This window comes from Micromonas commoda, chromosome 11 (assembly GCF_000090985.2).
Source record: "Micromonas commoda chromosome 11, complete sequence".
In the NCBI taxonomy this organism is placed as follows: domain Eukaryota; kingdom Viridiplantae; phylum Chlorophyta; class Mamiellophyceae; order Mamiellales; family Mamiellaceae; genus Micromonas; species Micromonas commoda.
This window is the reverse complement of record NC_013048.1, coordinates 1003742-1015973: the sequence shown is the minus strand read 5'-3', so window position 1 is coordinate 1015973 and position 12232 is coordinate 1003742. Positions and strand designations below refer to the sequence as shown.

General features: G+C 66.7%; 6 protein-coding genes across 6 annotated transcripts; 3 read left to right on the top strand and 3 right to left on the bottom strand.

Moving 5' to 3' along the window:
- Positions 1-99: 99 nt before the first annotated feature.
- Positions 100-1677, top strand: MICPUN_62758 (predicted protein; the record flags this gene model as incomplete). The annotated part of the gene is made up of 1 exon (XM_002505294.1): positions 100-1677. The coding sequence occupies one exon, from the start codon at positions 100-102 to the stop codon at positions 1675-1677; it is 1578 nt and encodes a 525-aa protein (XP_002505340.1).
- A 153-nt stretch (positions 1678-1830) lies between these two features.
- MICPUN_62757 (predicted protein) lies at positions 1831-3413 on the bottom strand (the record flags this gene model as incomplete). Its single annotated transcript, XM_002505001.1, has 2 exons — positions 1831-2245; positions 2323-3413. The coding sequence occupies 2 exons, from the start codon at positions 3411-3413 to the stop codon at positions 1831-1833; spliced, it is 1506 nt and encodes a 501-aa protein (XP_002505047.1).
- A 140-nt stretch (positions 3414-3553) lies between these two features.
- On the bottom strand, positions 3554-5005 carry MICPUN_109209 (predicted protein). Its single transcript, XM_002505000.1, has one exon. The coding sequence runs from the start codon at positions 4877-4879 to the stop codon at positions 3704-3706; it is 1176 nt and encodes a 391-aa protein (XP_002505046.1). The 5' UTR covers positions 4880-5005; the 3' UTR covers positions 3554-3703.
- Positions 5006-5481: 476 nt separating this feature from the next.
- Positions 5482-6893, top strand: MICPUN_103237 (predicted protein; the record flags this gene model as incomplete). The annotated part of the gene is made up of 2 exons (XM_002505293.1): positions 5482-6287; positions 6803-6893. The coding sequence occupies 2 exons, from the start codon at positions 5482-5484 to the stop codon at positions 6891-6893; spliced, it is 897 nt and encodes a 298-aa protein (XP_002505339.1).
- A 731-nt stretch (positions 6894-7624) lies between these two features.
- On the bottom strand, positions 7625-8342 carry MICPUN_103236 (predicted protein; the record flags this gene model as incomplete). Its single annotated transcript, XM_002504999.1, has 2 exons — positions 7625-7676; positions 7723-8342. The coding sequence occupies 2 exons, from the start codon at positions 8340-8342 to the stop codon at positions 7625-7627; spliced, it is 672 nt and encodes a 223-aa protein (XP_002505045.1).
- A 671-nt stretch (positions 8343-9013) lies between these two features.
- MICPUN_62753 (predicted protein) lies at positions 9014-12225 on the top strand (the record flags this gene model as incomplete). Its single annotated transcript, XM_002505292.1, has 2 exons — positions 9014-10968; positions 11051-12225. 2 exons carry the CDS (start codon positions 9014-9016, stop codon positions 12054-12056), a joined length of 2961 nt encoding a protein of 986 aa, XP_002505338.1. The 3' UTR covers positions 12057-12225.
- Positions 12226-12232: the final 7 nt, after the last annotated feature.

The window sequence follows — 12232 nt, the reverse complement described above, 5'->3', positions numbered from 1 at the left end:
GGATCGGCGCGAGATCCTGACCGGCTGACTGTGCCACCCGCCAGATCCAGATCCAGAGACGCACTTTCCGGCGCGCCCGGCGGAGGGATGACGAACGCGATGGCGGCGACGACGGTGCGGGCGGCGGTTTCGATGCACCGCGCGCGCGATACGCCGCCCTCGCGTCGCCCCTCGCGCGTTCGAAGCGCAGCGCCCGTCCCGAGACGCGTCCTCCATCCGACGACGGGGCTCCCGACACGGACGAGCGAGAGGGGCGACGTTCGGCATGATGTCGTAATCTCGGCGCATCGGACGGGACGACCTCGCCCCTCTCGCGCGACGGGCGCGAGGGACGAGGTCGTCCCGAGCGTGGCCGTCGCCCCGCCCGACGCCGACGAGGTTGACGTTCTCGTGCGGTACGTCTACCCCGGCGTCAGGTTCTCCCAGGGCAAGGTGGTCGTGCTCCGCGCGCCCAAGACGGGCGGTGCCGACCGGGCGGATCCCGTCGACGACGCCGCCGCGGCGGACGACGACGACGACGAAGGCGACGGCATCCTCGGATCGGCGTCCGCCGCCGGCTCGGCGCCCGCGACGGTGACGGGCGCCGACGTCGTCGCCGCCCTTCGACGCGACGGCGTGGACGTCGCTCGGTGGCGCCCTCGCGTCGCCCTGCGCCTCGGCGACCTCGACCCCGCCGCCGCCGCGGCGGCGAGCGAAGACGCGGATGCTGCGTCCCGGTCACGCGGCGGCGACGACGCGTGGAGGAGGCGACCGGTCGTGCCGGGCTTCGTCGGATGGCGCGCGCTCGGCGAGGACGACGTCGTCACCTTCGACGTCGGCTCCGTCGGTCTCTTGGTGCAGCTCGAAGACGCGCTCGTCGCCGACACCGTACCGGGCGCGAGTGATAAAAAAGCGTCAAAGTTTGGAGCGCCGTTTTCCAAGAAGGGGGGAGGCGGACGACGCCGTCGTCGCCGAAAGGAGGCCCAACCGGGGGAGGAAACAGGGGAGGAAAACGGGGACGAAGATGAACCGCCGCGCGAAGGCGAAGGCGAAGGCGAACCGCCGCGCGCCCTCCGCCTCCGCGCCGCGGACTATCTCGGCCGATGGGGCGGCGACGACGACGACGCGTTGATCGAACGAACGACGGTGAACGCGTACGCGGGAAAGGACAGCGACGGATGCACCGCGTTTCCCGCCGTGGACACCGGCGCGGGCTTCTTCGGCATCGGCATCGTCAAGGCGAAGCACGAGGCGAACGTCGGGACGCTGTGGCGGAGCGCGTGGCAGCTGGGCGCGGGTTTTATCTTCACCGTCGCGACGAGGTTCAAGTACGAGGCGAGCGACACGACGCAGGCGTACAAGCAGCTGCCGCTGTTCAAGTACGACGAGTGGGGAGACTTCGCGAAAAACTCGCCGCACGGCGCGGTGTGGGTCGCGATTGAGATGGGTGGGGTCCCGTTGCAGGATTTCGTGCACCCTCCCCGCGCGGTGTACGTTTTGGGCAGCGAGGATAACGGACTGAACCGACCAATCGTCGAGGCGTGCCAGTGCCACGTGGCGCTCCCTAAGTGGATCGGACGAAGCGCGAGCTACAACGTCGCGATGGCGGGCACGCTGGTGATGTACGACAGGATGCAGAAGCAGCTAAGGGACGGACACGTCGTGACGCGGGAAGGCGGCGGAGGCGAGGACCGATGAGATTCAGACGAGGCGTCATACGTACGAGTCTCAACGTCGAGAGGGATCGGCTCATCTTACTTGTACTACTTGTAAGTCTTATATAAGATAAATAAGTAACCCTTCTCGCTCGTCGAGTGGAAACTGAGACTGTTTGCCTGGTCCGTCGTTCGGTCATTCGCGCTCCTCGCCGTCGTCGCCGCCGGTGAAACTCCCTGGCAAGATTGGTCCCAACTTTTCGTACCCCGACTTCTCCGACGCCGCGATGCGATTGACCCGCGCCGCGAACAGGTTACCCGACTCGGCGTACCCCGCGACGATGTCGACGCCCGGTCCGCCCCCGCCGGGACTCGAACCCGGGACGTTAAAACTCCCCCCTCCCCCCGTCCCATCCGCTCGAGCCATCCCGAGCCAACGTGAGTCCCCTCGGAACGCGAACCCCCCCGCGAGAGCGCCCCTGCTCCAGCACCCGCACACCATCTCGTAGTCCAACCCGGCGAGGTAGCAGTGATCCGGGGACGCGGCGGAGAGCTGCAGGAGGGTAATCTCGAACTTGATCGCGGCGGGCCATCGCTTGACGACGCTCCACCTGTAAACAAAATATGAGTACCACATCAGTCGAATTGCCCACAGCATGCAAAGATTAAGGTTTTGAAAGTAACGCACCTGTCCGCGTTCAAGACGTGGACGCATCGCTCGGCGCCCGCGGCGGCGACGAGCGGTTCACCTGCGCGAAGGTTCGGCAATGCCACCGCACCGCCTCCCGCGTTCCCCTGCGACACCCCGCACGCCGCCGCGTACAGCGGCTGACCCCGGTTGCACAGCGTCATCCGCCGAGCGCACCCGCCTTTTTCTCCCATCCTCGGATCGTACAGAGCCAGTTGGTTACCCTCGGCGACGGCGAGCATCCCCGGGGTTTTATCGTCCCGCGTTCGATCCCCGCCGGCGCCTAAACCCGTGCGGTCCACCCACGTCACGCTGTGCGGGCAGAGCAGCGTGTGCATCGTTCGCGTCGGCTTCGTCGGGTCGGCGCCAGCTGTGTCGAACACGTCGAGCGTCTTGGCGAAGTGCCTGGCGATGGCCACGGCGTCCGGGTTCGTCTTGTCGAACGCCGCGCCCGCCCACCCGGGGACGAACCACGCGCTTCGAGACGCGCTCGAGGACGATGGTGACGATGACGACCCGGACCCGATCGGGGCGCGCCACGGCGTCAGGTCGATCATCCGTCCCTCTTTCGACGCGTTCTCCGCGGTCGCGTCGCAGTCCGATCCGTCGCGTTTGATGAACGAAATCACGCACCGCCCGTGCGAGTCCACGGACGCCACGCGGACGTCGCCGGCGCCGTCGAGGTCGCCGACGCCGCGCGGGTCGTACATGGCGAGGGACTGGATCTCGGATCTGTGCGCGACGCGGGCGACGCGCGCGGTGCGCCCGTCGGTGACCTCGGTTGGCTTGAGCATGGCCTCCTTGCCCTCGCGGACGTCGGTGCCTCCCGCGAAGGACACGTCGTGCCTCCACAGACCGCCGGACGTCGCGACGAACGCGACGCAACGCTCGCCGGACGTGTCCGTCTGCACCGCGAGCCTGGACGAGAACATGGACGCGGGCGAGGGGTTGACGCGATCGAAGTATCGCTCGCCGTAGTCGGCGGGATCGCACCCGGGGAGCGCGAGGGGGGACTTGACGAGCGACGTGACCTGCATGGCGTCGTTGCCGTCGCCGAGGAAGCGCTTGCGCTTGCTCCCGATGGCGGCCATGGCGTTTACCAAACACACTCGGGGAGGACGCGATGCGAGGGTCGACTCGGGCGCGGCGAGACCGCGACCGCCGCCGCCGAGAAATGATTCAAGGTCGCCAGACGTTCGCCCCTCCTGTCTTGAGAAGTTTTTCTGACACGCCGCGTAATTGCTCAACTCTCACGATTGAATCATCGACGTAACACTCAGTCGTCTCGCGAACGCCGCCGCCCCGCCGCGAGACCCCCACCTCACCCACCCGCCACTCGTATTAACCCATCATCATCGATCAACGCATCGTCACCACATCGTCACCACCGGAGGATGGCGGAGGCCCAGGTGAGGCCCGCGCCGAACCCAGCCGTCGCCACGATGTCCCCTTTCTTGATCCTCCCCTCCTCCACAGCCTCCGCCATCGCGATCGGCACGGATCCCGCGGACGTGTTCCCGTACTTGGCGATGTTGCTCACCACCTTCTCGGGTCCCAGCCCGAAGCGCTTGGCGGCGGTGTCGATGATGCGCTGGTTCGCCTGGTGCATGACCAAAAAGTCGATGTCCTCGCTCGTCATCCCCGCCTTCTCCAACGACTTCGACACCGTGTCCGGCACAGTCTTCACGGCGAACTTGAACACCTCCTGACCGTTCATCCCGATGTTGCAGAACGCGCCTCTAGACGACGGCGCGTCGCCGCCCTCCGCCGTCGGCTTGGACTTGCCCGCCGTGTCCGTTCCGGCTTCGTACGCGAATTGCGCTGTGAGGTTATGGTTCCCCGTTCCGTCGGAGTGCATGTCGAACCCCAGGAGGCAGCAGTCCGACGGGTCCGGCGTCGACGTCAGCACCATGGCGCCGCACCCGTCCCCGAAGAGGATGCACGTCCCGCGGTCGCGCCAGTCGACGTAGCGGGACAACACGTCGGCTCCGATCACGAGGACGTTTTTGTATTCGCCGCCGCGGATGAAGTGAACGCCGTTGACGACGCCGACGACGAAGCCGCTGCACGCGGCGGTGAGGTCGACGGCCAAGGCGCCCGTCGCGCCGATGGCGGCCTGCACCGTGCACGCGGATCCGAAGAGGTCGTCGGGGGAGGAGGTTGAGAGGAGGATGAGGTCGAGATCTTCGGGCGCGACGCCCGCGGCGGTGAGCGCCTTCTTGGACGCCTCCGCGGCGAGCGAGGTGAGGGATTCGTCGCCGGAGATGACGTGCCTCTTGCCGATGCCGGTGCGCGTGCGGATCCACTCGTCGTTGGTGTCGACGAGCTCGGAGAGATCGTCGTTGGTGAGGTACTGCGTCGGGACGGCCATCCCGACGCCGGCGATCTTCGCCCCTGCCGGGGTGAAGGCTGCGCGGGCGACGAGGGACGCCCCGCGGGCGCGCGATACCCGCGCGGTCCTCCCGGCCGTCGTCGCCTTACGCGCGCCGCCGGACTGCGCGCGCGAGCCGACCGCGAAGCATCGCGGGGTCGCCGCGGACATCGACAGCGTCGTCATCGTCGCGATCCCCACCGTCTTTTGTGTGCCGCTCGCTATCCCCCTTTCTCGCGTTCGTCCGCCGCGATCGGACCCGTTCCGAGCGCGTGTCACGCGCGAGTTAAGACGCGCCGACGGTCGGCGACGTCCCTTGTCGTGATGTGATCGCACGCGTTGAACGCGCGATGCGGCAACCGATGAGCGGTGCGCCCGGCGGTGTGGCGCGCGGGCGGGAACCCCAGGCCTCGACCCGATTGCCACAGCCACAGAGGCGAGAATGGATAAGAAATGCTCCTGATTGGTCGAGACCGTGGCCGTATGAAGGCGCAGTCAGGTTCGGCCGACTCGGTCGAGTTTACCGTAAGAGTCGAATTTTCCACACCGTTTTTCAGTGTCGAAATTACCAGGCTATGCTCGGCGCAACTGGGCTCACGCGACCCGCAGGCTCCTCGGGCCAGTCCGCGGCAGTGGGCGGTTCCGCGCGATTTTAGGGCTGGTCCAGAAGTCCTCGCGTCGACGCTGGAACGCACCGCCGCGAGCGCCCCGGAGTCGATCGAGCCCGGGGAATGCGGATCTCACGGTCCCGCGCGTTAGTCGCGTTATGCGTCGTGTGTTGCACGCGCATGCCCGGGGCGGTCGCCGCGCCGTTCGCGGACAAAGACGCGCTCAAGACGGCGGTCAGAAATTGTCTCGGGGCGAACGTGACGGGGTGGAAATGCTGCTCGACGGACCCGAACTGCGCGGACCCGAGCTCGGCGCGATGCGGCGCCGCGGGGTGCGATGACATGCCCCTCTGGGACACGAGCCTCGTGACGGACATGTCCGAGTTGTTCCAGTTGTCCCTCGTGGGCGTCGTCTTTGACTCGAGGTCATTCAACGAAAACATCACCGGGTGGGATACCTCCAAGGTCACGAACATGAGGCACATGTTCTATAGCGCCGTCGCGTTCAATCAACCCATCGGCTCGTGGGATACCTCCAAGGTCACGGACATGGGGGGCATGTTCGTTCACGCCGACGCGTTCAACCAACCCATCGGCTCCTGGGATACCTCGCAGGTCACGAGCATGAGGAACATGTTCGATGCCGCCGACGCGTTCAACCAACCCATCGGCTCTTGGGATACCTCCAAGGTCACGGACATGGGGGGCATGTTCGGTGGCGCCGCCGCGTTCAATCAACCCATTGGCACCTGGAATACCTCCAAGGTCACGGCCATGAATTCCATGTTCGGTTACGCCACCGCGTTCAATCGAGCCATCGGCTCGTGGGATACCTCGCAGGTCACGAACATGGATTTCATGTTCGATAGCGCCACCGCCTGGCAAGTGAGGTACACGAACTGCGGCCACTCCAGCTCCCACTCCGCCTGCAGCGAGTTCACGTCGTACTCGAGCTCCGTCGCGGGGGACGCCGGTCCACCCGCCGCGTGGGTTCGCAAAGACAACGCGTGCGACGCCGCCGTGCCACCTGCCAACGGCGCCGCGGGCACCTGCTCAGACACCCTTGCGAGCGGGTCGTCCTGTCAGCCCACGTGCGACACGGGATTCGCAGTCTCGGGGACGTCGTCGTGTTTGAATCGGGTGCTGACGAGCGCAACGTGCTCTCCAGCCCCCCCGTGCGATGCATCGTCGCCGCCGGCAAACGGCGCCGTCGGCAACTGCACAGGCTCTTTGGCGAGTGGCTCGTCGTGCACCCCCAGCTGCGACTCCGGCTACGCCCTGTCCGGCACAAGGTCTTGCAGCGCCGGCACGCTCACGGACACAGCAGCTTGCACTGCGAACTCCTCCTCACCGGCGAACTCCTCCTCACCGGCGAACCCTTCCTCACCGGCAAACCCTTCCTCGCCGGCGAACCCTTCCTCACCGGCAAACCCTTCCTCGCCGGCGAACCCTTCCTCACCGGCAAACCCTTCCTCACCGGCGAACTCCTCCTCATCTCCAGTCCCGCCTCCGTCACCGCCTCCACCGCCACCACCTTCGCCTCCTCCAAAGCTCGTCACCGACGACGACGACGCGGCACACGCGCCGCGTGATCTCCTCGGCGCACTACTACTCGCGTGTGTGACCCTTCTTGTGAACTTGTAAAATTGTACGAAGGTAAGATTGTATTTTAAAAAATCACCCACGCCTCGTCTCTCTGTTCAGTCCCTCGGCATCTGCCTCGCCTTGAACGCCGCCATCCTGAGCGCCTCCACCACCTGCGCGTTCTTCGGGTCCAGCTTCTCGGCGTGCGTCAACGCGACGACCGCCTCGCCGTGCGCACCCATCGCGTGCAGCGCCAGACCCTTTCGAAAGTGACCCTTCACGTAATCCGGCGCGATGGTCGCGCAGCTGGACGCGTCGTCTAGAGCCTTGGCGTGTTCGCCCATCTTTAGGAAACACGCCGCGCGGTTCGCGAGCGCGACGTGATGCCGCGGTTTGAGCTCGAGGCACTGCGTGTAGTGCACCGCCGCCTGCGGGTAGTTCCCCTCCTTGAACGCCTCGTTGCCGGCGTCCTTGCGCCTCTCCGCGCGTTCCGCGGAGGTATCGGCGTCGATTCTCCTTCCGCCGAGCACAGCTGTGTCGCCGCCTGATTCTTCGATCGCTTTAGCCGCGTCGGGGCACCCGCCTAACGCCGCCTCCCGCCTCGCCTCGATCATCTCCCGCGCCGTCGTCGGGAACTCGTCCTTGCCGCGGACGACGCGTTCGGTGAGGAGCTCACCGTCGACGCGTCGCGTGATGTACTGCGCGACTTCGTTAGTTTTGTTTGTTTCATCGTTCGTCGTCAAGGCGTCGTGCGCGGCGTCGGCGTCGGCTTGCGCCGCCACCAGGTCCACCTGCGTGACGATGCGTTGAAACTGGACGATGAGGGATCCGTCGCACGTGGCGTGGACGATGGCTCCGAAGTGCGCGAGCTCGGCGTAGCGAACGCGGAGTCCCACGCACCCATCCGCCTGGATCGTCGCCAGCTGTGTTGTGACGTCGATCGTGCAGTCGACGCATCCCCAGATCTCCGCGTGCTGCGTCACGACGACCGCGGCGACCCTCACCTCGCATCGAACGCAGTCCTCGACGAAAATCTTGGCGCATCGCACGGATGAATCGATCACGAAGACGCAGTCGGTGGCGCCCTTGACGTGCACCGCGTTCTTGCCATCGCCGAGATCTGCGGATGAGATCGTGCGCGGCTTGGCGCCGCGCTCGCCCTCGCCGACGACGAGCTTGGCGGCGAGATCTGCGGCGTCCCTCTCGAGCCACGCGTTCTTCGCCTCACGCAGCGCCTCGCGCTTGCGGCGCTCCTCCGCCTCCGCCGCGGACCTGGGCGCGTCGCGACTCGAAGCATCCGCCCCCTTCGTCCTCTTCGCAGCCTCCGCCTCCTCGCGCTCCTCGAGCTCCAACTTGGCCGCCTCCTCCGCGGCGATCTTGTCCCAGTCGAAGCGGGTCAGGCGGGGTCCGTCGGGCGCTTCGTTCGTGAGCGGATCGGTGCGTTCGCTCGCGGCCATGATCGCCCGATCGCGCGCGCGGTTCGTGCGCGCGTGGCGGCGCCGACGACGATGTGATGACGATCGTCGGTGCCCACTCGTGGAAAGTGCAGAAGGAGCCGTGGCTCGATCGCACAGCAGCGTTCAGTTAGGTCCCTACTCAGGACCCGCTTGGGTCCCAAAAATGAGACCGAAAGTCAAAATTTTTGACGGTCTATTAACTCAAAGACATACTAATTGCCCATACGGAGATTTTTCAGTGAGCGTTTTTTCGTAAATAGAAATGCGAATTGGCAGTTTAACGGCAAATACCTTTTGCCCATACAAAAGCATTTATATGGCGAGCTTGACTGAAGAATAACCCTCCAAAATTTTGACTTTCGGTCTCATTTTTGGGACCCAAGCGGGTCCTGACTTGGGACCCTATCAGTTGGCGCGCGTGACGAGTGTTACCTCGGAATTGCCGAGGCGGTGGACGTCGCGGGGGCGAGTCGTCGAGCTCACACGACGCGACGCGCGAGCCGTCGGACGACGCGGACGTATCCCGAGGATCCAGACGCCGACGCGCGCGCGCGAGAGCGCCCCGAATCCACACAAGTCGCGGCGTCGTCGGTCCGCGACCCGCCCCTCGTTGAAAGGTACAAGTACCGCCCGGTGGAAAGAACCGAACGAACAAGTCGCCCGCATCGTCGATGAGCTGGCTCGTATCCATCGGGCAGAGGGCTCGCGAGGCCGCCGGCGCCGTCGGCAACGTCGGCGGCGCCGCGCGCGCGGCGCTCTCGTCCGTGACGTCCTTCGCCGACGACCGCGCGAGGCGCCTCGGGCAGGCGGTGCGCGCGAGGGTGCTCCACGGGCGGCACGTGATGATGGACGACGCCGTGGCGCGTCTCGAGCGCGCCGTCGCCGAGTGCGAACCCGCGCAGAGACCCGCCATGCTCAGGAGGTGGCTCACTGCCATCCGGGCGATGTCCGAGCCGACGAGCGAGCCGACGACGACGACGACGACGACGACGAACGACGCGCCGGCCGACGAGGCATCAGGCGTGGACGAGACGAAATGCGACAAAAACGAGACTCGCGACGGCGACGACGACGAAGCCGTCGCCGCGGCCGGCGGCGACGCGGATAAGTGGGCGTCGCTCGAGGTGGCCGCGGGCGAACGCGCGGACGCCGCTCGCGCCGGCGCCGAGCAGGACTCCGCCGCCGCCGGGTTGGCGCGCGGGGCGCCCTCCCCCGTGGACGCGTTCGGCTTGCTCCCGTCGGACGGCGCAGCCGTGACGTTTCGCGACGAGGGCGGTGACTCACCGGGTGCCTCCTTCGAGGGTGCCGTCGAGGGTGCCGTGCTCACGTTTCGCGACGTCGTGTTGAAGTCCGGGGCGCTCGAGGCGCTCGTGCTGTCGTATGTCGACGCGCCGTCGAGCGGCGACGTGGAGACGAGCCTCCTCGTCGAGCTCCTTCGCGACGCGCTCATGTTCGACGTCCGGGGCGTCCAGGGCGAGGGTGCCGTCGAGGGTGCCGAGGGTGCCGTCGGAGTCGCGGCGTCGTCGTTGGTGGCGTCGCTCGCCGCCGCGACGGACGCCATCAGGTCGCAGGGCGACGCGGAGGTTCAGCTCGGCGCCGCAGAGCTCCGAGCCGTGTTAGCCGCGGCGATTAAATCGGCGAAGAAGATTGGCGGCGTCGAGGCGCTCGCCAACCGCGAACGGAGGCTACGACGCGAGCTCGCGTCCATCGCGAGGGCGGCGAGGGGCGGTGCGCTGGGCGCGGGGGGCGCGGACCTCGCCGCCGCGCTGGCGGACCTCGCGGCTGGCCAGGACGAAGAAGACGAGAGGAGGAGCGGGCGGAGCTCTTCGAAGGATCGCGGCTCGCGCGAAGAAGAATCTCCAGAAGTAATGGAGCGTCAGCGGGAACGATCCGAACGATCCGAGGGTGGCGGTTTCGCCGCGCCCGAGCTCGCCGCGGCGACGCGTCGCGCGGTGGACGTCGCGCGAACGGCGCACGAGTCCGCGCACGCGCGCCGCGTCCGACTCGACGCGGAGCTCTCCGGGTCCGTCTCCGGGTCGGGCTCCGGCTCGGGACCCGGTCGATCGAACGCAACCGCCGAGGCGCTCGGGACGCTCCGAGCCGCGGCGGAGACGCTGACGCGCGCGGGCGCCGACGCCGACGCCCTGCGCCTCGAGTCGCGCGCGCAGTTACTCGACGCGCAATCGTTTCGCGACAGGAAATCCTCCGAGCTCGCCGCCGCCGAGGAAGCGGTAAAAACAGAATCCGATCGCCTAGCCACGCGCGTCGCCGAGCTCAGAGACGAACTCGCGCGGACGGAGCGAAAGGCGACGGACGCCGCGGCTCGCGCCAAACTCGCCGCGGAGGAGCGTTTGGAGTTTGAGGAGGCGCACGGCGCGGTTCGCGACGCGTTACAGTCAAAGGTGAGCGAACTGGACCGACGCGTGCGCGAGTACGCAGCGGAATCTTTGGCCGTTGAAGCCGTCGCCGTGTGCGTCGGCGCCGTCGCCGAGCACCGAAAAAACGCTTTAAAAACGCTCGCGTCCGACGCGAAGATCGACGAGGCGCGCGCCCGGGGGGCGTACGTCGCGTCAGTCGCGGCGCACGCGCGCGGGCAGGCGGGGGCGGCGCGGCTGTGCCTGGACAGGTGAGTTTATTTTAATCTTTGCACCTTCGTATTACCAGGTATGGGCAATTAGAATGACGTGGTTTTTCTTGTTTATTTACAGGTTGAGGTTTTGCGCCGACGAGTTGAGCGAGCGTCGGGAGAAGCGTACCGCGGCGAACGCGCTCGGTTTGGGCGCGGACGTGGACGAAGACCTCGCCGCGGGGTGCGCCGCGATCGAACGGAAGTACCTCGAGGCGGAGGAGGGCATGAACGCGGTGCTCGCCGCGGGCGCGGCGCTGCGATGGGAAGCTGAGCGAATCGCGCCAGAGGCTTTCGTTCGTTCGGGCGAACCGGGTACTGGTACGGACGGTGTTGGTACGGACGGTGCGGACGGTACGGACGGTTCGGGCGTCGCGGGTTCGAATCGCCTCCGGGGCGCGCTTCTCGACGTCTTCGCCGAGGCTTCGAACGCTCGCGACGCGTTTACGAAGTTGACGCGACCGAAGCTTTTTTTCAACGAGGGCGCCGTCGGTGATGCGATGGCTGCGGCTGCGGCGGAGGCGGGCGTCGACGCGTCCTTCGGGGGTATCGCGCCGGCCGTGCCTGTGAGCCCGCCGAGAACGTCCGGAGCCGCGGCGGCGGTGGACGAGGACGAGGAGAAGGACGAGGAGAAGAAGGAGGAGAAGGAGAAGAAGGAAGAGGTGGAGGAGAAGGAAGAGGTGGAGGAAGAGGTGGAGAAGAAGGAAGAGGTGGAGGAAGAGGTGGAGGAGAAGGAAGAGGAGGACGCTGAGACGAACGTTGACGAGGACGCCGAGACGAACGTTGACGTCGCCGCGGAGGCGATCATTGACGACGCCGCGGAGGCGAATGCCGATGACGACGCTGAGGCGAATGTCGACGGGCCGGGCGCGCCGCCGCCGACCGCCCCGGAGCCCCCGGACTCGTCCCCCGGGTCCCCCCTCGCGCCGACGACCGCGCCAACTCCCGCCGCCGACGACGCGGACGGATGGCTCAGCGACGTCAGCGAGGCCAAGGACGACGCCGCCGACGCCGCGGCTTGGGCGGATACCTCCGTCGATCAAATCCGAGAAGAGTCGAGTGAGTCGCCGGGGGATAATATCGGATGAGACGACGAGGAAACCCCGCACTTCCGCGGCGAGGGAGTCAGGGAGACAGACGCACGCGCGCGGTCGTCGTCGTACCGCACTCGTGTAGAGAGACGGACGAATGAATACAGTCAGAGACGAACCCGTCGGAGAAGATAGTCCACCTAAAAAAACAGATGCGATTCAAACAGACTACG